Source organism: Lucilia sericata, unplaced genomic scaffold (assembly GCF_015586225.1).
Source record: "Lucilia sericata isolate MDLA Ls3-8-SP2 unplaced genomic scaffold, ASM1558622v1 Contig001448F_arrow, whole genome shotgun sequence".
Lineage (NCBI taxonomy): Eukaryota > Metazoa > Arthropoda > Insecta > Diptera > Calliphoridae > Lucilia > Lucilia sericata.
Window position 1 is genome coordinate 52,378 of NW_023995378.1, and position 20,333 is coordinate 72,710.

General features: G+C 33.3%; 1 protein-coding gene across 1 annotated transcript in view; it reads left to right on the plus strand.

The window, feature by feature from the left end:
• LOC119611426 (low-density lipoprotein receptor-related protein 2) overlaps positions 1–20,333 on the plus strand; it is a gene marked incomplete at its 5' end in the record, with an annotated part of 38,788 nt that overhangs the window by 11,549 nt on the left and 6,906 nt on the right. Inside the window, 4 exons of the mRNA XM_037966997.1 lie at positions 10,468–10,743; positions 11,829–12,083; positions 12,336–14,612; positions 14,682–20,333. Coding sequence (XP_037822925.1) covers positions 10,468–10,743; positions 11,829–12,083; positions 12,336–14,612; positions 14,682–20,333 — 8,460 coding nt within the window. The remainder of the gene's footprint in view (positions 1–10,467; positions 10,744–11,828; positions 12,084–12,335; positions 14,613–14,681) is intronic.

The following is a 20,333-nucleotide window of genomic DNA, read 5'->3' on the forward strand; positions in this document are numbered from 1 at the left end:
AAAGAAACAAGTCTTAATTGTATTGAAGTTTAGTGTTAAATAAATATGGGGGAGTTGCTGGTTATTTGAAATTAAAATTAACCCTTTTAAGCAAAATACTAAACAAAATGTTACTTTGACTTATGAAACATTATTTCAGCAGCTTAAAAGGTTGGCAAACTTATTAAGAATTTTACCAACGTTTTAGTCATTGAACAATTTTTATATTTCGTTTTTCTTCATTAAATCCTTGGGGTTATTTACCACATTTTGTTGCAATGAATTTATGTATGCCCCAACTAACTTTTAATCACTGCTTCTACGTCTAAAGCTCTTGGCACAACACAACCTTTTTAGATTGCCACACTTGGGTGTATTTATGTTGACAATAATTAATGGTATTAGGGTTAAAAAATGTCACAAACAATTAGTGTTCTCGTAGTCAGTAATAGGAAAATAGTGTTTGTTGAATTTGCTACTACTATTGCTTTTGTCACCAGCTGTTGTTGGATATTACTACTGTCTGCCTTAACCATAGTTATGCAGTCAGTCAGTCTGACAGTCAGCCAAGCCAACGTTTGAGTGACTGACATTCAAATTGTATTTAACTGTATGAACAGATGTTACCAGTGGTAAAATTTATTGGTTTTGTTTTTTTTTTTTTTTCAATACGCACTATAGTATTAATTTAATTTCATAAATGAGTAAAGAAAATATATTTTAATAAAATTTTAATGTTTTTAGGCAAACTATTTAGTTTTAATTGAATGTGGAATTTTATGCTAAATTGATTATATAGAATTTATTATTGATTTAAAAATAATGTTATTATAAAATTATTATAGAGAAATTATTTAAAAATGTATTTAATGGAATGTTTTATTTAATTAATTTAGCATAAAAGAAATATAATAGATTTTGTGAAAAAAACACAAAAATATCTATGTTATTGAAATAGAAAAACAAAAACTTTTTTTTTTAAATTTATATTAATAAGAAAACAAAAATATGAAAACTATGAAAAACAAACAATTTATTTAAGCTTTGCTTACTCTCTCTCTCTCTCTCTCGTTTTATTATATTTTATATATGTTTACTAAAGGAAGTAGACTTTCACTAGCTTATTCTTTTCTATAGGAAATATACTCTTATTAACTCAAGCTTTTCTACTGAAATTGTCTTTAGCTAGCTTAAGCTTTTTTAGAAAGCTATTATTGCTACTTCAAGCTTTTTCTATAAGTCTCTCTTTCTCAAAAATGCCTCCATAATATCAACCTAGGAATAGAAATATTACTTACTCAAGCTTTTATATACTTAGAACAGACAATTGCTGACTTAAGAATTCCTATAAGAAAAGATAGGAATAGATATGTTACTTACTCAAGCTTTTATATAGAACAAACTATCGCTGACTCAAGCATTCCTATAAGAAAATATTCGCTGACACAATCTCGCTAGCTCTAGCTTTCCAACATTCCTACAGAAATGGACTAGATTAAGTGAAATAAACTCTTGATAGCTCAAGAATTCCATTCACAATATCAAGCTTTTCCAAAGCAATATACTTTCGCTATCTAAAGCTTTCCAATTTTTTATAATTTTTCTATAACATCCGTTCTCAAAGTATATACATACGTACGATAAAACTATGTAAGGTTGACAACGCAACGTTGTCAACATTGCAACAATTCGTTGTCGAAATCTAAATTTTATACACATCCGCTGTGTAAATGTTAACAAACGTGGCAACGAATTGTTCTGCGATATATTGATTTATTACAGATTATTTTGAAAATTGAATACTCGACAAGTCTATTCCTGTATGAAAAAGGGGAAAATAGTACTTTGTGCGTTCCACAAAGAAATAATTTATTCCACTATTTCATCATTCTATTCATATTATTTTAATTCAAAGAAAAATATTTGATCTGCATGGCCTCGATTGAATAACAATCTATAAGAGGGAAAATATTGGTACTTTTTCGTTTATCAAATGGTACTTTTTGTATTATATTTAATATTGAACCTAGAAACTTAAAATTTAACCTAACTAAATGAGAATCTATCAGAGGTGACTTTTTTGGTACTTTTTGCTTCATCAAATGTTACTTTTTGTATGTTCTATAAAACCATATACGTTTGAACACGGAAAGAGATTCTTTAATAGAGAACTTTTTGGTACTTTTTCGCCTCTCAAATGCTACCATAATATTAAAGCCAGAAATATATATTTTAACATGCAAGGTCCTGACTGATATAGTGAGGGTACTCTTTGGTACTTTTTCATGCTTTAAATGGTACCTTTTGAATTTTCTATAGTAGTGAACCGAAACACATGAAAGAGGTACTTTTTGGTACGTTTTTTCATTAATGATCTAATTTTCTCCAAATAAGGGACACATTTTCATACCATTGTTAAACGTCCTACAAAGAAAACCCTCATTAGATAACAACAATGCTTTAAGTTATTAAGTATAATTTATATTTATAATAATAAATAAATTCTAGAGTACTTTAAAGTAATCCTATACTAATAATTTATTTTCTATTTAATTATACAAGCTAATAAATAAATTCTATAAAAAAAAACATAAATTACACTAATTGTGTTAATTACTTCTCTTTTTAATGGCATTAAAACGTGATTTGAAAACAAATCAAAAGAAAAACCAGCCACAAACATTTAATTTAATATTATTTATAACAATTCATAAAAAAAATACACACCACCCTCGATTACTATTTGTACAACTAAACGTATGAGTGTTTTGTAATTCATATTTACAATTCATACAAATGTACGTTACTCATACGTCTATGAAAAGTTAGTTTTAATTATAATTAATTATTATTTCTGCTGAGTAATTAACTTTAACATTATCTTATTAAGTGTCTTTATATTATTATTACATTTTTTTGTAATTTTATAAACACTAAAACATTTAATAACATTTGTTTAACAATAAAAACTCACAAATGTGTTTAGTTGCAAAAATGTAATATAAAAAGGATTTGAAACTGTCATAAAGCAGCATTTGTACGAAAAAAAAAAATAATAGAAGAAAATGTTTAAATAAGTTTTATTTAGTTTTTAAATATAGAAACTACTATAAAAAAAAGCTCGTTTTTCAAAGGAAAGACAACACAACTACTTAACTATAATTTAACAGACTCTATATACTTAACACTCTTTCACAAGCCCGCCCATAAAAGAAAACTAAATTCTTCTTCTTCTACAATATTTGAAAGTATTTCTTTCATTGACTTTAACATCATCATTGTAAAAAGTTTTTTTCTTACTGCGTTTAAAACTTTCAAACCCCATTTGTGTGAGAGTTTGAGTGTCTCCGGAAAAGTACGTACATTTGATGACAGACAACTTAAGTTGTTAAATAAGCTTAAAATGTAATGATTATTTACTTACAAATAGTTATAACTCAAAAAATATAGTTTTTGGTTTTAAGTTATACTTTTATGTTAATAATTTGTTGTTGATTTAAAGAATATTTTGTAGTATTAAACTCAAAAAGTGCAAAATTTTAGTTATGTCAATTCTTAAGTAAATGAGCAATATTTCTACTGTTCTACTTCTTTGTCTCATTTCTAAGATGTCTGCTTTTAGGAATAATAAAAAATTAATTATATTTCACAGCTGGAAAAAAACTCATTTATGTTTTTCAATAGAAATTGTTAAGATTGTGAAAAGAAGTCATTTGAATGTAAAGGTAAATCTAGCCAACAATGTAGGGGAAATTATATGTATATTTTTAAAGCATAATTTTAGGTGAAAGAAAAATTAAACCAAAACTATTAACACTTTGAGTGTGGGTTTAATTGAGAGTGATATGAAAAGATTTTAATTATATTTGAAATATTAAATTACTGGTTAACATAAACTTGTTTTTTAAAAAATATAAAATTTTTCAATTTTGAATCCCAAAATTTGTGACAGAAATTTTAAGAAAAGTTTTAATATCTATCAAATATCTCAGATTGTTGTTTAAATAAGGTTTAACAAAGTAATTTTATTCACGAAACTTTATTAAACTATTAAATTTTCTTTTTGCCTTAAAGTAGACTATTATTTTCATTTATAATTAAACTAAAATAAACTTTCTTTCATTCCGTCTGCTGCCGTAATTAAGCAACAATGTTTTTACAATATTATTCTGTAAACAGTTGAGAATTTTTCAAATACTAAACTCAAGCATTGACAGCAAACAGAAAAAAAAAGAAACTTTTTATTTTAAAATTGCAATTTTCAGTGCATTTTGTGTTAATTACAATTTCGTTAAGTTTATTCCTACAATTCTCATTCGCAAAACAATGTAGTTAAACACTGGAAGTGTCTAAACGTCTCTGGTGTACTAGAGCAGTGTTGTTTTTTTTTTTTTGTTATATGGGTCCTTTTTATTACATAGTTGTTATTTTAGTTTCCTCTTTATTTTCTCTTTTAAACACAATTCCACTCAACACATTATTGTCATTGTTTAAATGTTAGTTTGTTTTTTTGGCGCTTTTTTTCCCGGTTGTCTGTTCTATATGTATGTAAGAAAATATACATTAAAGTTAACAAAAACAACACATTATAATAAGACAAAGACAAACTTTGCATATTTATAGTAATTTAAACCTTGCATAAAAATTGTTTGAGTATGTTGGATTAAACTGGTAGAAAAGGTTTATGTCTTTACTTTTCTCTCTATACATACTTATCCCTCTCTCTCTCACTGTGTCTATTAAGTTTACCATGTAATGAAGTAGGTATGAGAATGTAACGTGTAAAAACCGCATTTCTTTACACTTGTTTTAAAGGTTGTTAAATTATTCAGACAACAACAATGAAAACAATGAAATTGTATTAAAATTTATAGTACATTAAGAACAACAACAACAGGAATAAAACAAGCAACAACTTTAACTATTATGGGAAAAAATTGCACACACAACTCATGTTGCATGAAAAATTGTTAAAAGATACACATTTAACTGCTTTAATAGGTAAAAGACATTAAATGACAATATTTTAATTTAGGAAATTTTTTTTAAATATTTTACGCTTTAGAAAAAGTTTTAAAATACTTTAGAATTCAGAAAAAGTACCATTTGAAGTATAAAAAAGTGCCCTAAAGTAGATTATTGAGCTAGTTTATAAGAGAGAATGAAAAAGTACCAGAAAATTCTCTCTTATAAATTCTTATGTTTCGGTAAGCCGCTATAGAAAATTTTAAAAATGCAAAAGTACCAAAATAGTCCCCTCTTAGAGAATCCTATTCAGTCAGGATCATGCATGTTAAAATTTACGTTTCAAGATTCACGTACCATAAAGTTCATTCAATAAGGACCATGTACTATATTTGGCTTTGTATAATAGAACATACGAAAAGTACTATTTGAAGAACGAAAAAGTACCAATAATACCTATAGATTATCATTTAATAAGAATCAGGTTTCATGTGTTTCCGATCTTTTCTATAGAAAATTCAAAAAGTACCAAAGACCCTGAATGTTAAAACATATGTATTATATTATAGTACCATTTGAGGGAAGAAAAAGTACCAGAAAGTTCTCTATTAAATAATCTCTTTCAGTGTATGTTCAATAATCATGTAGTTTGGTTTCATATTATAGAATATAAAAAAGTACCATTTGAAGAAGGAAAAAGTATCAAAGATCACCTCCGATAGATTCTCATTTAACAAGGATCGGGTTTCATGTATTTCGCTTCTACTATAGAAAATTTAAAGAAAGAATGAAAAAGTACCAAAGAGTATCCTCTCTAATTTAGTATAAAATTATGTTTCTGGGTTTAATGTTTTAGTACCATTTGAGGGACGAAAAAGTACCAAAAAGTTCTCTATTAAAAAATCTCTTTCAGTGTATATTCAATAAACTTGTGTTTTGGTGTCGTATTATAGAATATAAAAAAGTACCATTTGAAGAACGAAATAGTACCAAAGATTCACCTCCGATAGATTATCATTTAATAAGAACCAAAGAGTACCCTCTCTAATTCAGTTTCTGGGTTTTAGTACCATTTGAGGGACTAAAATGTACCAAAAAGTTCTCTATTAAATAATCTCTTTCAGTGTATGCTAAAAAATCATGTGTTTTTGTTTCATATTATAGAATTAAAAAAGTACCATTTGAGGTAAGAAAAAATACCAAAAAGTTGTCTTTTAAACATTTGAAAAAGGAAAAAGTAAAAAAAAAATTACTTCTGATAGATTCTTATTTAGTCGAAACTATGTATTAGGGATATTGTAATGATTTAAAGTTTTTGAAAAATAACTTTCAGTTTTAACTTTTAACAAACCAAAAAAAATGGTCTTTAATTCCTTTAATACTATACGGATGTAAACCGTTTGGTTTATTTTAAATAATGACAAAAGTACTTTTTTTAAAGATGGCTGGTTTTTGGTATTATTTTTCAGTCTACTTTTGTCAACGCCTTAGTTTGCAACATAAAAATATTTGTTTAACACACGTAGTAGCTTAATGACAAAAGTTTACAAAAAATGAAGCTTGAAAAAGTTTCTTTTTATAAAACTTTAAAAAAACAAAAAATTTGGTCACCTTTAAAATAGTTTTACTTAAAATTTTTCTTTTGGGTTTTACTTGTTTTTTTTTTTTTTTTGTCTACATTTAAAAAACTTTTATAATCCAATTACCTTTACGTTGTGTGTGTGCAAACGAAAAGAAAAAAATAAAATATTTTTGCAATTTTGCATTTTCATTTAAATTTTTCTTGTTTCATTTTAGTAAATTTCCGTTTCCGTCTTAGTTTTCAGTTTTGCTTTTTCCGTTATTTGCTTAATTTATTTTGCCAAAAACTAAGTGGTTGAGTTAAATAGGAGGTTAAATGCAAAGTAAAAGGGAATTTGTAATGCGTTTTTTTCATTCTACTGCAAAAGAAAGGAAGAAAAAATAAGTACATACTCTGCTATTCAAATAAGATTTCCAAATGTTTTATAAAATTTGTTATTTAAAAAAAGGATAAAATTTGTTTAACTAAAATATATTACAATAATTTCATTAACTTAATTAATTAATTATAATTATTTAAAAAGCTTGCCTACTTTTAGACATTCTCTGTTAAATTTACTATAGCATATATACATATGTATGTCTTGCAATAATTTATAGTGCCTACTTTTAGGCTGCTAAATCAACTTTCAACTCAGTAGTTTAATTAATAATGACTTATTCAACTATTTTTATTAATTTTTAATATGATAAATTTACTACTGCCTAACTACATTATCATGCATTTCAACAATTTCTATTGCCTACTTTAAGACTGCTAAAACAAAACTTTCAACTTAATTGCAGTCATTATTTTGTGGTTTCAATTATCTATTTTGCAGTTTTAAGTTAATTTCACTTTCAAACTTTAATGCAATTTATAACTAAAAGTCTAAACCCCCCTGCCTTCTCCTGCCAAAGTTTACAAATCGTTAGAGTTAATTATGTTTGACTAGTACATCAATCTTTAATAAATTGCTTAATGTTCATTTGCTGCAATTAAACTTTAATTTAATAAATTCGTATTTTTCTTTCCTTCAATATTTGTTGCATAAAACTTTTGCGCATTTTTTTTCCATGTAGTATTTCTAAATTGAAAAGTAAAAATGATTTTTCATAGAACCAACAAATCTTAAAGTGAACAAATCATAATGACGTCTGTGTTGCTTATATTCACAATTGCAATATGTGTGTTTTTGATTTTGAGTAAGAAAAAAAAGTAATATTTTGTTTTATAAAAAAAACTACAACAATAATAAGAAAAAATATGGGAAAAAATGTGAAAACAAATATCGAAGAACTTATGGCAAACAAACCCATGACATGGCAGAATGAAAATGAAATGTAAACGAAATAAAAAGTTGTAAAGAACATTTAAATGGTGAGTGGTAAAGGACGACTTTAGTATAACGTTTTAAATAAAATTTTTATAAAAAATCTAGACTTAATAAAATCAAATTCGCAAAAACAATTACAAAAAACTTATAGATGAACGGACATCACTAAACGATCTAGAATATACATTTACATTCACATTCCGGATCCTTTGATGAAGTCCATTCGTATGTTTTTTGTAATTTATTTTGCTGTTCTTCTAAATTATTAGGGTCAAAGGTCAATTTATTGAATATACAACCAATTGTAGCAAACTTACAAATGAATAGAATAGGCTTCACTAAAAGATCCAGAATATACTTTTTCATTCCGCATCCTTTAGTGAAGTTCATTCGTATGTTTATTGTAATTAATTTTGCTTATTTTCTAAATTATCAAGGTCAAAGGTCAATTTATTGAATATAGATTAACGAATTTCACTAAGAGATCCAGAATATACAATTACATTCCGGATCCTTTAGTGAAGTCCATCCATCCATCCGTATGTTTGTTGTAAATAATTTGGCTTTAGTTCTAAAATATCAAGGTCAAAGGTAAATTTATTGAACACACAACTAATTACAACAAACATACAGATAGGTGGACTTCACTAAAAGATCCATAATATACATTTACATTCCGGGTAATTTAGGGAAGTCCATCCGTAAGTTTGTTGTTATTAATTTAGCTTTTCTTCTAAAATATCAGGGTCAAAGGTCAATTTATTGAATATACAAACAATTACAACAAACGCACAGATGGAAGGACATTACTAAACGATCTAGAATATACTTTTACATTCCCGATCCTGTAGTGAAGCCCATCGTTATTTCTGTTGTAATTAGTTTTGCATATTTTCTAAAATATCGGGGTCAAAGTTCAATTTATTGAATTACAACAAACGCACAGATGAACGGAATTCACTAAATGATCCAGAATAAACATTTACAGTCCCGATCCTTTAACGCAGTTAATCCGTATGTTTGTTATAATTAATTTCGCTTATTTTCTAAAGTATCAGGGTTAAAGGTCAATTTATTGAATATACAACCCATTACAACAAACGTACAAATGGATGGACTTCACTAAATCATCCGGAATATACATTTACATTCCGAATCCTTTGGTAAAGTCCAACTGTATGTTTATTATAATTAATTTTGCTTATTTTCTAAAATATCAGGGTCAAAGGTCAATTTATTGAATAGAGATTAACGGATTGCACTAAGAGTTCCAGAACATACAATTACATTCCGGATCCTTTAGTGAAGTCCATCTATATATGTGCTATAATTAATTTTGCTTTTTTTTGATATATCAGGGTCAAAAGGTCAAATTATAGATTTTTTTTCTTAAAAAGGTCTAAATTTTCAAAAGTGAAATTTTAGAAATACATACAAACCAAACTTAATTGACCTACTATAGCATGCAATCATTGTTTTTTTTTTCTTTATTATAAAAAAACTTTACCCAAAGATGAAGTTTGAACAATCCAAGAAAATAAAGCTGAAATGGGCAAAAAAAAGAGTTAATACAACTTGACAGTCATTGCAAAGAATTGTATAACTATAAATCAGGAAAAAAACTCTTAGAAAAATAAAGTTCTTTTTACCCTTAGCAACATTTCATCCACAGACAATAACTTAAACAAAAAGAAATAATCGTATATGTATGTCGCTCTGTATAATTGTGTAATGGAAGAAGGAAATGATTGAAAAAGATTTACTTCCTGACAACAAATATGAAGTTGAAATTGAACAAAAACAAATAGAGAAGAAAAACTAATGAAATTGACATGACAAAGAAGTATTTATTTACCGGTTAAGTTTAAGCTGAGTTTCAAGATTCTTTTAATTAAATTACTAAAAGTTTAATTTGCAAATGTTTTTAAAATGTAATTGTATTTACTTATATTTAATCCTTTATTTTTCTTTTGTTTTTCTTTTCATGTATCCACTTCCGGCTGGCTGTGTTGTCTGCGATTTTATTATATTTCAACTCAACAATGTGTTTTAATTTCAATATTTATTATTTATTCTTTATGATCTCGCGTGTGTGTGTGTGTATGTGTAACTTGTAAATAATTGTATCCGTTTCCTGTTGACAATTTCTTGTTGCATATTATTTTCTTGTGTCAACAAACATTCTCTCCTTTACTGTTTTACTCTGCTGCCCATTGTTGTTGTCCCTTCTTATACATATATCCTCTCATCTCAATGGCTGCACTTGCAATGCAAACATTGTGTCATTACCCAACGTTAAACAACAATTTTATCTTTTTTACCCTGCAACATACATATACATCCACACAACAATGAACAATAAATTGTCAATATACAATATTTTATCCTTTTCAATTTACGCTTTTCATTCACAATATTATTATTATTACTTTTTTCCTTTTTCCTCTGTGGCTGTGTTTTTTAAATAAATAAATCTTTTGCTACTGTTGCCATATTTACTCATGTGACCTTTATCTTTCAAACATGTTTGTCTTCTTTGAAACACGGTATTCCTTTGCTGCAAACACACACATACTCAACCTTCCCATTCACCCACTATGTACTTCCACATATTCCGACCCTTTAGCATATAGAAAATGTCAAACAACCGATGTATTTTGCAATCAACCTGGTGGTCTAGCACCCTCTGATGGCAGCCGTCTGTCCGGTCCCTGTGTACCCAAAGAGAAACGTTGTGATGGCTATTTAGATTGTCGCAATGGTCGTGATGAGGAGAATTGTAAGGGTACTGCCTGTCGTTTGGATCAATTTCGTTGTGCCAATGGTTTAAAGTGTATTAGTGCTTCACTCAAGTGCAATCACAAAGATGACTGTGGTGATAATTCTGATGAACAAGGATGCAGTAAGTACTATACTATTTTTTTATTATTTTTCTTAATTTAACTTTGTGTGTGTGTGTTGGTTTTCTTTTATTGTTACTGCACTTTGCATAAAAATGCAAATAATAAAGGGTTTGTAATAGTGAGGGTGAGCGGGTGCGGGTGCAACAGCATTTTGTATGCAAATTTATATTCTGCCGTATTAAGCTAGAACAAGGTTAAAAGATAAGGGACGATAAGATTAAATGAGATGAGTAGTCGAGATACATTTGTTAGAATAGAGCTTAAGTAATGTGGCTGCTTAAGAGATTTTTTTTGTACAATTTTACCAAGTGAAATATTTACTTTAACTTTAAATGGGTTAAGTAGGCATTTGCAAGCCAACCTGTTGGCAAGAGGGTCATTATATATTTCTTATTAAAAAAAACTTAAATTTCATTATTTAAAGAGAAATTTTAGCACAAAAGGGGAATTTTTATGGGATTCATATTAAAAACTGAAAATTGTCAAAGTTTTTCAAATTGACACATATACCAATTGGCGGCCAAAAATGAGGAAATAAACAAACTATATGTTTGAAAGAGAAAAGTTAATGAAACTACTAAAAATGGAATCTTCCAAAAATAACTTTAAAGTCTCTTGCCCAATCTTGGTTGACAACCTAAATCGCAACTTAAGTGTTTTCATCTATAAAATGTTCTTATCTAACTGGCAACAAAAAATATTTCAGTAATTCAATTTTAATTAGTAAATACTTCCATACCACTACACTACTACTTCCATACCACTAGCAAGATTTCCCCCACAAAAATAAGCTAAAACTTCACCCAATTTCTTAAAAATTACAAAAATTACTAGTTTCTTTAAAGTACATATTTTCTACCTTTACGAAAAATCCCCTTTTATTTCCTGTCACCCTTCTAAATATGCAATTAACTTTTATTCTAGTAGATTTCTCCCCCCTCTCATACTCATCACCTTACGATTCGTGCAAAACAACTTTGAACATTTCCTTAACAAAACACACACTAATGACTCTGTCAACAATATATTACATTCATCACCGTAAATTCTTTATGTTTCTCATACGCTCCTTGCAACATTTCAGATTTTCCACCTTGTCATCATGGTCAATTCCGTTGTACGAACGCATTGTGTATACCCTCGAATTTCTATTGTGATGGTTATCATGACTGTGCTGATGAGAGTGATGAAGCCAATTGTACGGCAATAGCATGTCCTGATAATAAGTTCCTTTGTCCACGCGGTGGTGCTAATGGGACACCGAAATGCATATTGAAAACACAATTATGTGATGGCAAACGAGATTGTGAAGATGGTAGTGATGAGGAAACAGCTTGTTGTAAGTATTAAAATGCATGAGAACACACACATGCAGATTTTCATTGCATATACATAAGTCTGAGATATGAGGTTTAAATGAGCTTTAAAGGAATGTTCTAAAATCAAGTAAATTCCGTAATATATAACATATGTTTGAATATTTTACAATATGAAATAATTCCTTTAAGTCTTTTCAACACAGCTGTACATTTGTATGTAAATTTTATTGTAAAATATCTTACTTATTTGCGTATGTGTGTGTCTATTACAGCCACTACTTCCTGCCCGGCCTTAAGCTGTGAATATAAATGTGGTCCCTCATTAACGGGTGGTATCTGTTATTGTCGTCCTGGCCAATCTTTGGCTCCCAACAATCGCACTTGTGTAGATTTAGATGAATGTGCCGAATGGGGCCATTGTGATCAATTGTGTACGAATACCGAAGGCTCCTATTCCTGTTCCTGTAGTCACGGTTATACATTAATCAACAATGCTAAGTGTATAGCACCGGATGCTAATAATTTACAATTGATATTTGCCCATGATCGTGCAGTGGTTAAGATGTCGGCCCATGGTGGTGATCCTCGTGTGATAGCTAATGCTAGTGCTGCCTCAGGTGTGGCCTATCATTATCAAAGGAATACCCTGTACTGGTCAGATATTAAGACACGTAAAGTTCAATCTCTGCCTTTGGATGTCTTTAGCAGTGCTATACAACCATTAGATCTTACCTTACCCGGCACCTGGGCCCCCGTTGCTTTGGCTGTAGATTGGGTAGGTGATAAGATATATGTGGCCGATTTGGTGGGACAAAAGATTGACGTATTCGAATTGAGTGGCAATTGGCATGCTGTGGTTTTGGGTTCCAATTTGACCAGTCCTGCTGATTTGGCTTTAGATCCCACCGCTGGTTTAATGTTTGTGGCCGATGGTGGCCAAGTTTTAAAGGCTCATATGGATGGTACCCATACCAGATCCATAGTGTCGGAAGCTGCCTACAAAGCTTCAGGTGTTACAGTAGATATTATTAGCAAACGTGTTTTCTGGTGCGATTCTCTCCTGGACTACATCGAAACCGTGGATTATGAAGGCAATAGACGTGTTATGGTTTTAAGAGGACAGCAGGTTCCTTCACCCTCCCGCCTGGCCTTATTTGAAAATAGAATCTTCTGGACTGACGCCACCAAACAGGGAATTATGTCGGTGGATAAATATGCCGGACCCACCTCTATACAAGTCACCTACAAAGCCAAAGATATTAGAGAACCTAAGGGCATAGTGGCTGTACATGCCTTAAGTCAACCTAAAGCCTCCAATCCCTGTGGACCCAACAATGGTGGCTGCAACCACATGTGCATTGTAACAGCTGTTAAAGGGGCCAATCATTTGGGATATCGTTGTGCCTGCCACACTGGTTATCAATTACAATCGGATTTGAAAAATTGTAAAATCGTAAGAGAATTCCTTATGTACTCGCAACAAAGATTTATTAAAGGCAAGGTATTGGAACCTGTTATCGAAGGCTTTAGTGATGCCATCTTACCTGTTGTTTCAAGAAGAGCTCGTTTTGTGGGCTTAGATTTTGATGCCAGAGATGAGTTTATCTATTATTCAGATGTTTTACAAGATGTTATCTATCGTGTACATCGCAATGGCACTGGACGTGAAATTGTCTTGGCCTCACAAAATGAAGGTGTTGAAGGTTTAGCTGTTGATTGGGTCTCCAAAAATCTTTACTATATTGATTCGCGCAAGGGTACTCTTAACGTCCTATCCACCCGCAATGTCACCTATCGCCGCACTTTGTTGAAAAACCTTAAAAGACCCAGAGCAATAGTAGTGCATCCCAACAGAGGTTATATATTCTTCTCGGAATGGGATCGCCCTGCCAATATAACTAGAGCCAACACCGATGGCACCAATCTATTGGTATTTAAGAATGTTACACTCGGCTGGCCTAATGGTTTGTCAATTGATTTCAAAGAAGATCGTGTCTATTGGTGTGATGCTCTTCTCGATCATGTCCAACATGCCAAATTGGATGGTAGTGACATTAAGACGGTGAACTCTAGACTCGTGCGTCATCCCTTCTCTATAGTCATACACAATGATTGGATGTATATAACAGACTGGCGTTTAGATGCCATTATACGTCTTCACAAACTAACGGGAGAACAGGAAGAAATGATGGTTAGAGAACCTCAAACAAATCGTTTATATGGTGTTAAAGTCTACAGTCATGATGTGCAAAAGGTAGAAGATGCACAACCCTGTCACAGAGATAATGGTAATTGTGAAAAGATTTGTTTTGCGGTGCCCAACAATGATACTGGTACTCTGGAAGCGAAATGCTCATGTCCTTATGGTGAACGTTTAGCCGATGATCAAACTTCTTGTGTTATCGATCAAAGTGCCGAACCACCCGTACAACCATGTCCTAACTCCTGGGATTTCACGTGCAACAATCAGAGATGTATACCTAAGTCGTGGGTTTGTGATGGTGACGACGATTGTTTGGATAATAGTGATGAAGAGCAAAATTGTACAAGTAAGTAACAAAACTTAAAAGATTTAAGTTTTAAAATTATCTAATCTTCAACTTTTTTTACACTTTCAGAACCTACTTGTGGCTCTAATGAATTCCAATGTAAATCTGGTCGTTGTATTCCTCTCAATTTCCGTTGTGATCAGGAAAATGATTGCGGTGATAATTCTGATGAATTTGAATGCGGCAATGTTACTTGTGGTACTGCTCAGTTTGCCTGTGCTAATGGCCGTTGCATACCCAATATGTGGAAGTGTGATAGTGAAAATGATTGCGGTGATGGCTCTGATGAGGGTGATTTTTGCGCTGAAAAAACTTGTGCCTACTTCCAATTCACATGTCCACGCACTGGTCATTGCATACCTCAAAGTTGGGTGTGTGATGGTGATGATGATTGTTTCGATAAACAAGATGAGAAAGATTGTCCTCCCATTACTTGTCTGGCGAATCAATTCAAATGTGCGGATCTCCGTCAGTGCGTAGAGGAATCGTATAAATGTGATGGTATACCCGATTGTAATGATGGTTCCGATGAATTAGGTTGTCCTTCTATGGGTCCAAATCAATGTAATTTAGAGAAACACTTTAGATGCAAGTCCACTGGTTTCTGTATACCCATTGCCTGGCATTGTGATGGTTCTAATGATTGTTCAGATCACTCGGACGAGGAAGATTGCGGTCAAATCACTTGTGCCCCCAATTTCTTCAAATGTAACAATACCAACTGTGTTTTCAAGGCGTATATCTGTGATGGTAAAGATGATTGTGGTGATGGTTCCGATGAAAGTTCCCAACATGCTTGTGTTCCTCCTCCCTTCAAATGTCCTCATGGTCAATGGCAATGTCCAGGAGTAAGTGAACGTTGTGTCAATATGACCTCAGTATGTGATGGTACTCCTGATTGCCCCAATGGTGCAGATGAGGGTGAAGGTTGCGATTTGGCCGAGTGTGAACATCAAACTGGCTTATGTTCGAATGGCTGTCAGAAGACTCCATTGGGTGCTACTTGTGTTTGTCCCCCTGGATCCGAAATTGGTGATGATAAATATACTTGTGTGGATACTAACGAATGTGATCCTCCCGGTTTGTGCTCTCAAATGTGTACCAACACAAAAGGCTCTTACTTCTGTTCCTGCACGGATGGTTACCTCTTAGACGCAGACAAACATAGATGCAAAGCTGTTAATCATTCGGCAGCCTTCCTGATTATATCCAACCGTCATTCTATTCTGGTAGCTGATTTGAAAGATCAAGGTTTGGAGAGAGTGCCCATTTATGTGGAAAATGTAGTTGCCACTGCCTCGAATATGCACACTGGTACCATTTTCTGGAGTGACATGAAGTTGAAAAAGATATCTCGGTTAGATCGTGGTTCTGATCCTCAAGAAATTATAACTACTGGTTTAGATTTGGTTGAAGGATTGGCCTACGATTGGATAGCTAAGAATTTATATTGGTTGGACAGTAAGCTCAATACCATAGAGGTGTCATCCGAGAATGGTTCAAATCGTTTGGTTTTGGTGAGAGAAAACATTACTCAACCCAGAGGCATGTGTATAGATCCTAGTCCAGATGCCAGATTTATTTTCTGGACTGATTGGGGTGAAAATCCACGCATTGAACGTATTGGCATGGACGGTACTATGCGCGATACTATTATAAATACCAAAATCTATTGGCCTAATGGTTTAACTTTGGATACTGCTACAAAGAGAGTTTACTTTGCCGATTCGAAATTGGATTTCATTGATTTCTGTTATTACAATGGTACCGGTAGACAGCAGGTTTTGGCTGGTAGTCATTATCTATTGCATCCTCATTCCTTATCGCTCTTCGAAGATACTTTATATTGGACCGACAGACAATTGAATCGTGTATTGTCCGCCAATAAATTCCGAGGTCACAATCAAACCGTAGTTTCTCATCTTATAAGTCAACCTTTATCTATACATGTTCACCATCCCTCATTGCAACCTTTACATCCTAATCCATGTGAGAACTCCGATTGCCAACATTTGTGCTTGCTTAGTCCAAGTGCCAGTAAAGGATATTCCTGCAAATGTAAACCGGGATATCGTTTGTTAAGTGAAGGACGTTGTGTAGAAGAAGAAAATCCCTTCCTAATGGTGGTTAAGGGTACACAAATTGTTGATATTCCTTTGAATGGTGGTGATGCTCGTGCCGGTAATTTGGCTCCTGTAATTGGAATAGAAAGTAGTACTGGTTTAGATTTCGATCGTAAGGGAGAAACACTCTACTGGGTTCAAGGTCGCGAAGATGATGATGAAAACTGCACCATCTTTACCACACCCTATGGAGGTGGTAATAAGACACAGTTCCTAGGTTCAGATACCGGTATAGTAGGAGCTCCTTATACCATAGCCTTCGATTGGTTAGGACGTAATCTCTATATGGGCAATCGTGTGGCCAGCAACATTGAAGCTGTTCGTGTAGATGGCAAGATCAAGTATCGCACCATAATTCTGGCTAATGATGGCAATAAAACATCAGTCTCTAAACCCAAACAGATTGTATTGGATCCCAATCATGGCAAATTATTCTGGATTGATGAAGGAGGCTTTGGAGTACCTACCAAGATAGGTCGAGTGAATATGAATGGCAATAATCCTATAGTGTTGAAAGAAGATATTGAAAAACCTGAAAGTATTGCATTGGATATAGACAAGAGTTTAGTGTATTATTCCACTCAGTATCCAGCCACTATTTGTGTAATGGATTATCATGGTGAAGATCATAGAGTATTGCTTACGGAAGAAAATGCTATCTCGAAACCTAGAAGTTTAGGAATCTTAGATTCTCGATTGTACTATTTGGATCCTACTTATGAAAATATCGTGAGAGTAGACTTGCCAAGAGGTGATAATCCTAAGACAATAGTCGACAATGAACCGGAACTCAAGAGTATGATGATATACAAGAAGAGACCCATGATGCAACATCCTTGCCAGACCAACAATGGCAACTGCGAACACTTGTGTATACCAGATGATAGTGCTTCGCGCACTTGTGCCTGTGGTATGGGTTATCGCAAGGAAAATGATGTCACTTGTGTTGCTTATAAGACTTTCGCTGTGGTATCCCAATTGGATGTCACCCGAGGCTATTCTCTTTCTGATAGTTCTGAAGCAATGGTTCCGATTACCGGTGTGGGTCATCATATTCTTCATGTTGATGTACTCTTCCGTGAACAATGGATTTACTGGGCTGAATATAATAGAGGCGAATGGAGTGGTATTTTCCGTACCAGACCTAATGGTACAGAATTGGAGCATATCATTAAGTTGGGTATTGGTAGCAATGGCATTAGAGGTTTAACCATCGATTGGGTAGCTGGTAATATGTACTTTACAAATGTATATCCTCATGAAAATTATGTGGAAGTGTGCTGGTTAGATGGCAGTCACCGCAAGGTGTTGGTTAAAACAACAAATGATGCTCCCCGTGAATTGGCAGTTAATCCCATTAAACGTCTTCTATACTGGATTGATTACGGACAATATCCTCGCATAGGCAAGGCCTTCTTAGATGGAAGCAACTGGACCCCAGTGGTGACTTCGGGCATTTCAAATCCTAGGGATTTGACTGTAGATATGTTAACACATGACGTTTACTGGGTAGATTCAAAATTGGATACCATACAGAAAATTTCCTACTCTGGTGGCAATCGTCAAATTATCAGACGCATGTTGCCCAATCCAATGGGTATTGCCATACATCTGGGAGATGTTTACTGGGTGGATCGTAATTTGATGACAGTATTCAAAGCCTCTAAATTACCTGGCAACAACTCTTTACCCACTAAAGTCAGAACCAACCTATCCAAATTGAGAGACATTGCTATTTACAGTATCAACAACCAGCCACAAGATGAAAGCAACCCTTGTACACGCCTAGGCAATGGTGGTTGTGATCAATTGTGCTTCAGCTTCCCACCAGATGCCTCAAATCCTACACGTCTCAATTACAAATGTGACTGTGCCACCGGTAAACTTGCTAATGATGATCGTAAATGTGAAACTGTCAACGAATATTTGGTATTTGCTACTCGTACTGAAATAAGAGCTGTTAACTTGGATCCCAGATCGACCCAAATACCCTTCCCACCTATGACAAATCTGACAAATGTGGTAGGCTTAGATTTTGATTACAACGACAATCATATGTTCTATACACAAATCCGTCCATGGGCTAAAATCGCCTACACCAAGGCCGATAGCCCCAGCCTCACTGATGCCCAAGTTGTTTTAAGTAAGGGTATTAATCCAGAAGGTATAGCTTATGATTGGACTCAAAATAAGGTTTACTGGACCGACAGTTCAAATAATTCCATCTATGCCATGAACTTAGATGGTACCGATTTGGTAATGATTGCGAGAGTGGAAAGGCCTAGAGCTATTGTGTTAGACCCCTGTAATGGTACCTTGTTCTTCACCGATTGGGGTAGATTTGGTACTTCCGGCAAGATTTTCAAAACCACCATGGCTGGTTCCCTTAAACGGGCCATTGTGGATAAAGATCTCTCCCAACCCTCCGGCTTGGCTATAGATTATGATGAACGCAAACTTTATTGGACTGATGCTGTAAGAGAAAAGATCGAAAGAGCCGATTTAGATGGTAAAAATAGAGAATTGTTAGTGGCTGCTACTATATATCCCTTCTCCATAACCGTTTTCCGTAATTATATATACTGGACTGATTTGCAATTGAGAGGTGTCTATCGTGCTGAGAAACACACTGGTGCTAATATGGTGGAGATGGTTAAACGTTTAGAAGATTCCCCTAGAGATATACGAGTCTACAGCTCAGAGAGACAAAAATGTAGTGTCAATCCTTGTCTTATCAATAATGGTGGTTGTGCTCAATCCTGTCATCCTGCACCCAACGGCAAAGCAGAATGTAAATGTGATGACAACTCCAAGGTGGTTAATGAGGGACGTATGTGTGCTCCTCGCAATAATACTTGTGAAGCCAGCAAATTCTATTGTCAAAATGGCAAATGTATTTCACGCATGTGGTCTTGTGATGGTGATGATGATTGTGGTGATAATTCCGATGAAGATCCTGCCTATTGCGCCTACCATTCCTGTTCTCCTAATGAATTCCGCTGTAACAATGGTCGCTGCATATTCAAGAGCTGGAAGTGTGATCATGAAAACGATTGCAAAGATGGTTCCGACGAAATTGACTGTACTTATCCTCCCTGTGTTGATGGTGAATTTACTTGTGCTAATGGCCGTTGTATACCTCAATCTCAGGTCTGTAATGGTGTTAATGATTGTAAGGATAATGCCACTTCAGATGAAACACATGAGAGATGTCCTACTAACACTACCTGTCCGGCTAATCATTTGAAATGCGAGAAGACCAACATTTGCGTAGAACCCTATTGGCTATGTGATGGTGACAATGATTGTGGTGATAACTCCGATGAAGATCCTCTACACTGTGGCCAAAGAACTTGTCCTACCAATAGCTTCCGTTGTCCCAACCACAGATGTATTCCGGCCACCTGGTATTGTGATGGTGACGATGATTGTGGTGATGGTGCTGATGAACCTCCAGAGTATTGTAAATCTGAAGGAAGAACTTGTTTCGGCGATCTCTTCACCTGTGACAATGGCAACTGCATACCACGAATCTATATTTGTGATGGTGATAATGATTGTTTGGACAATTCTGATGAAGATGGCAGACATCAGTGCA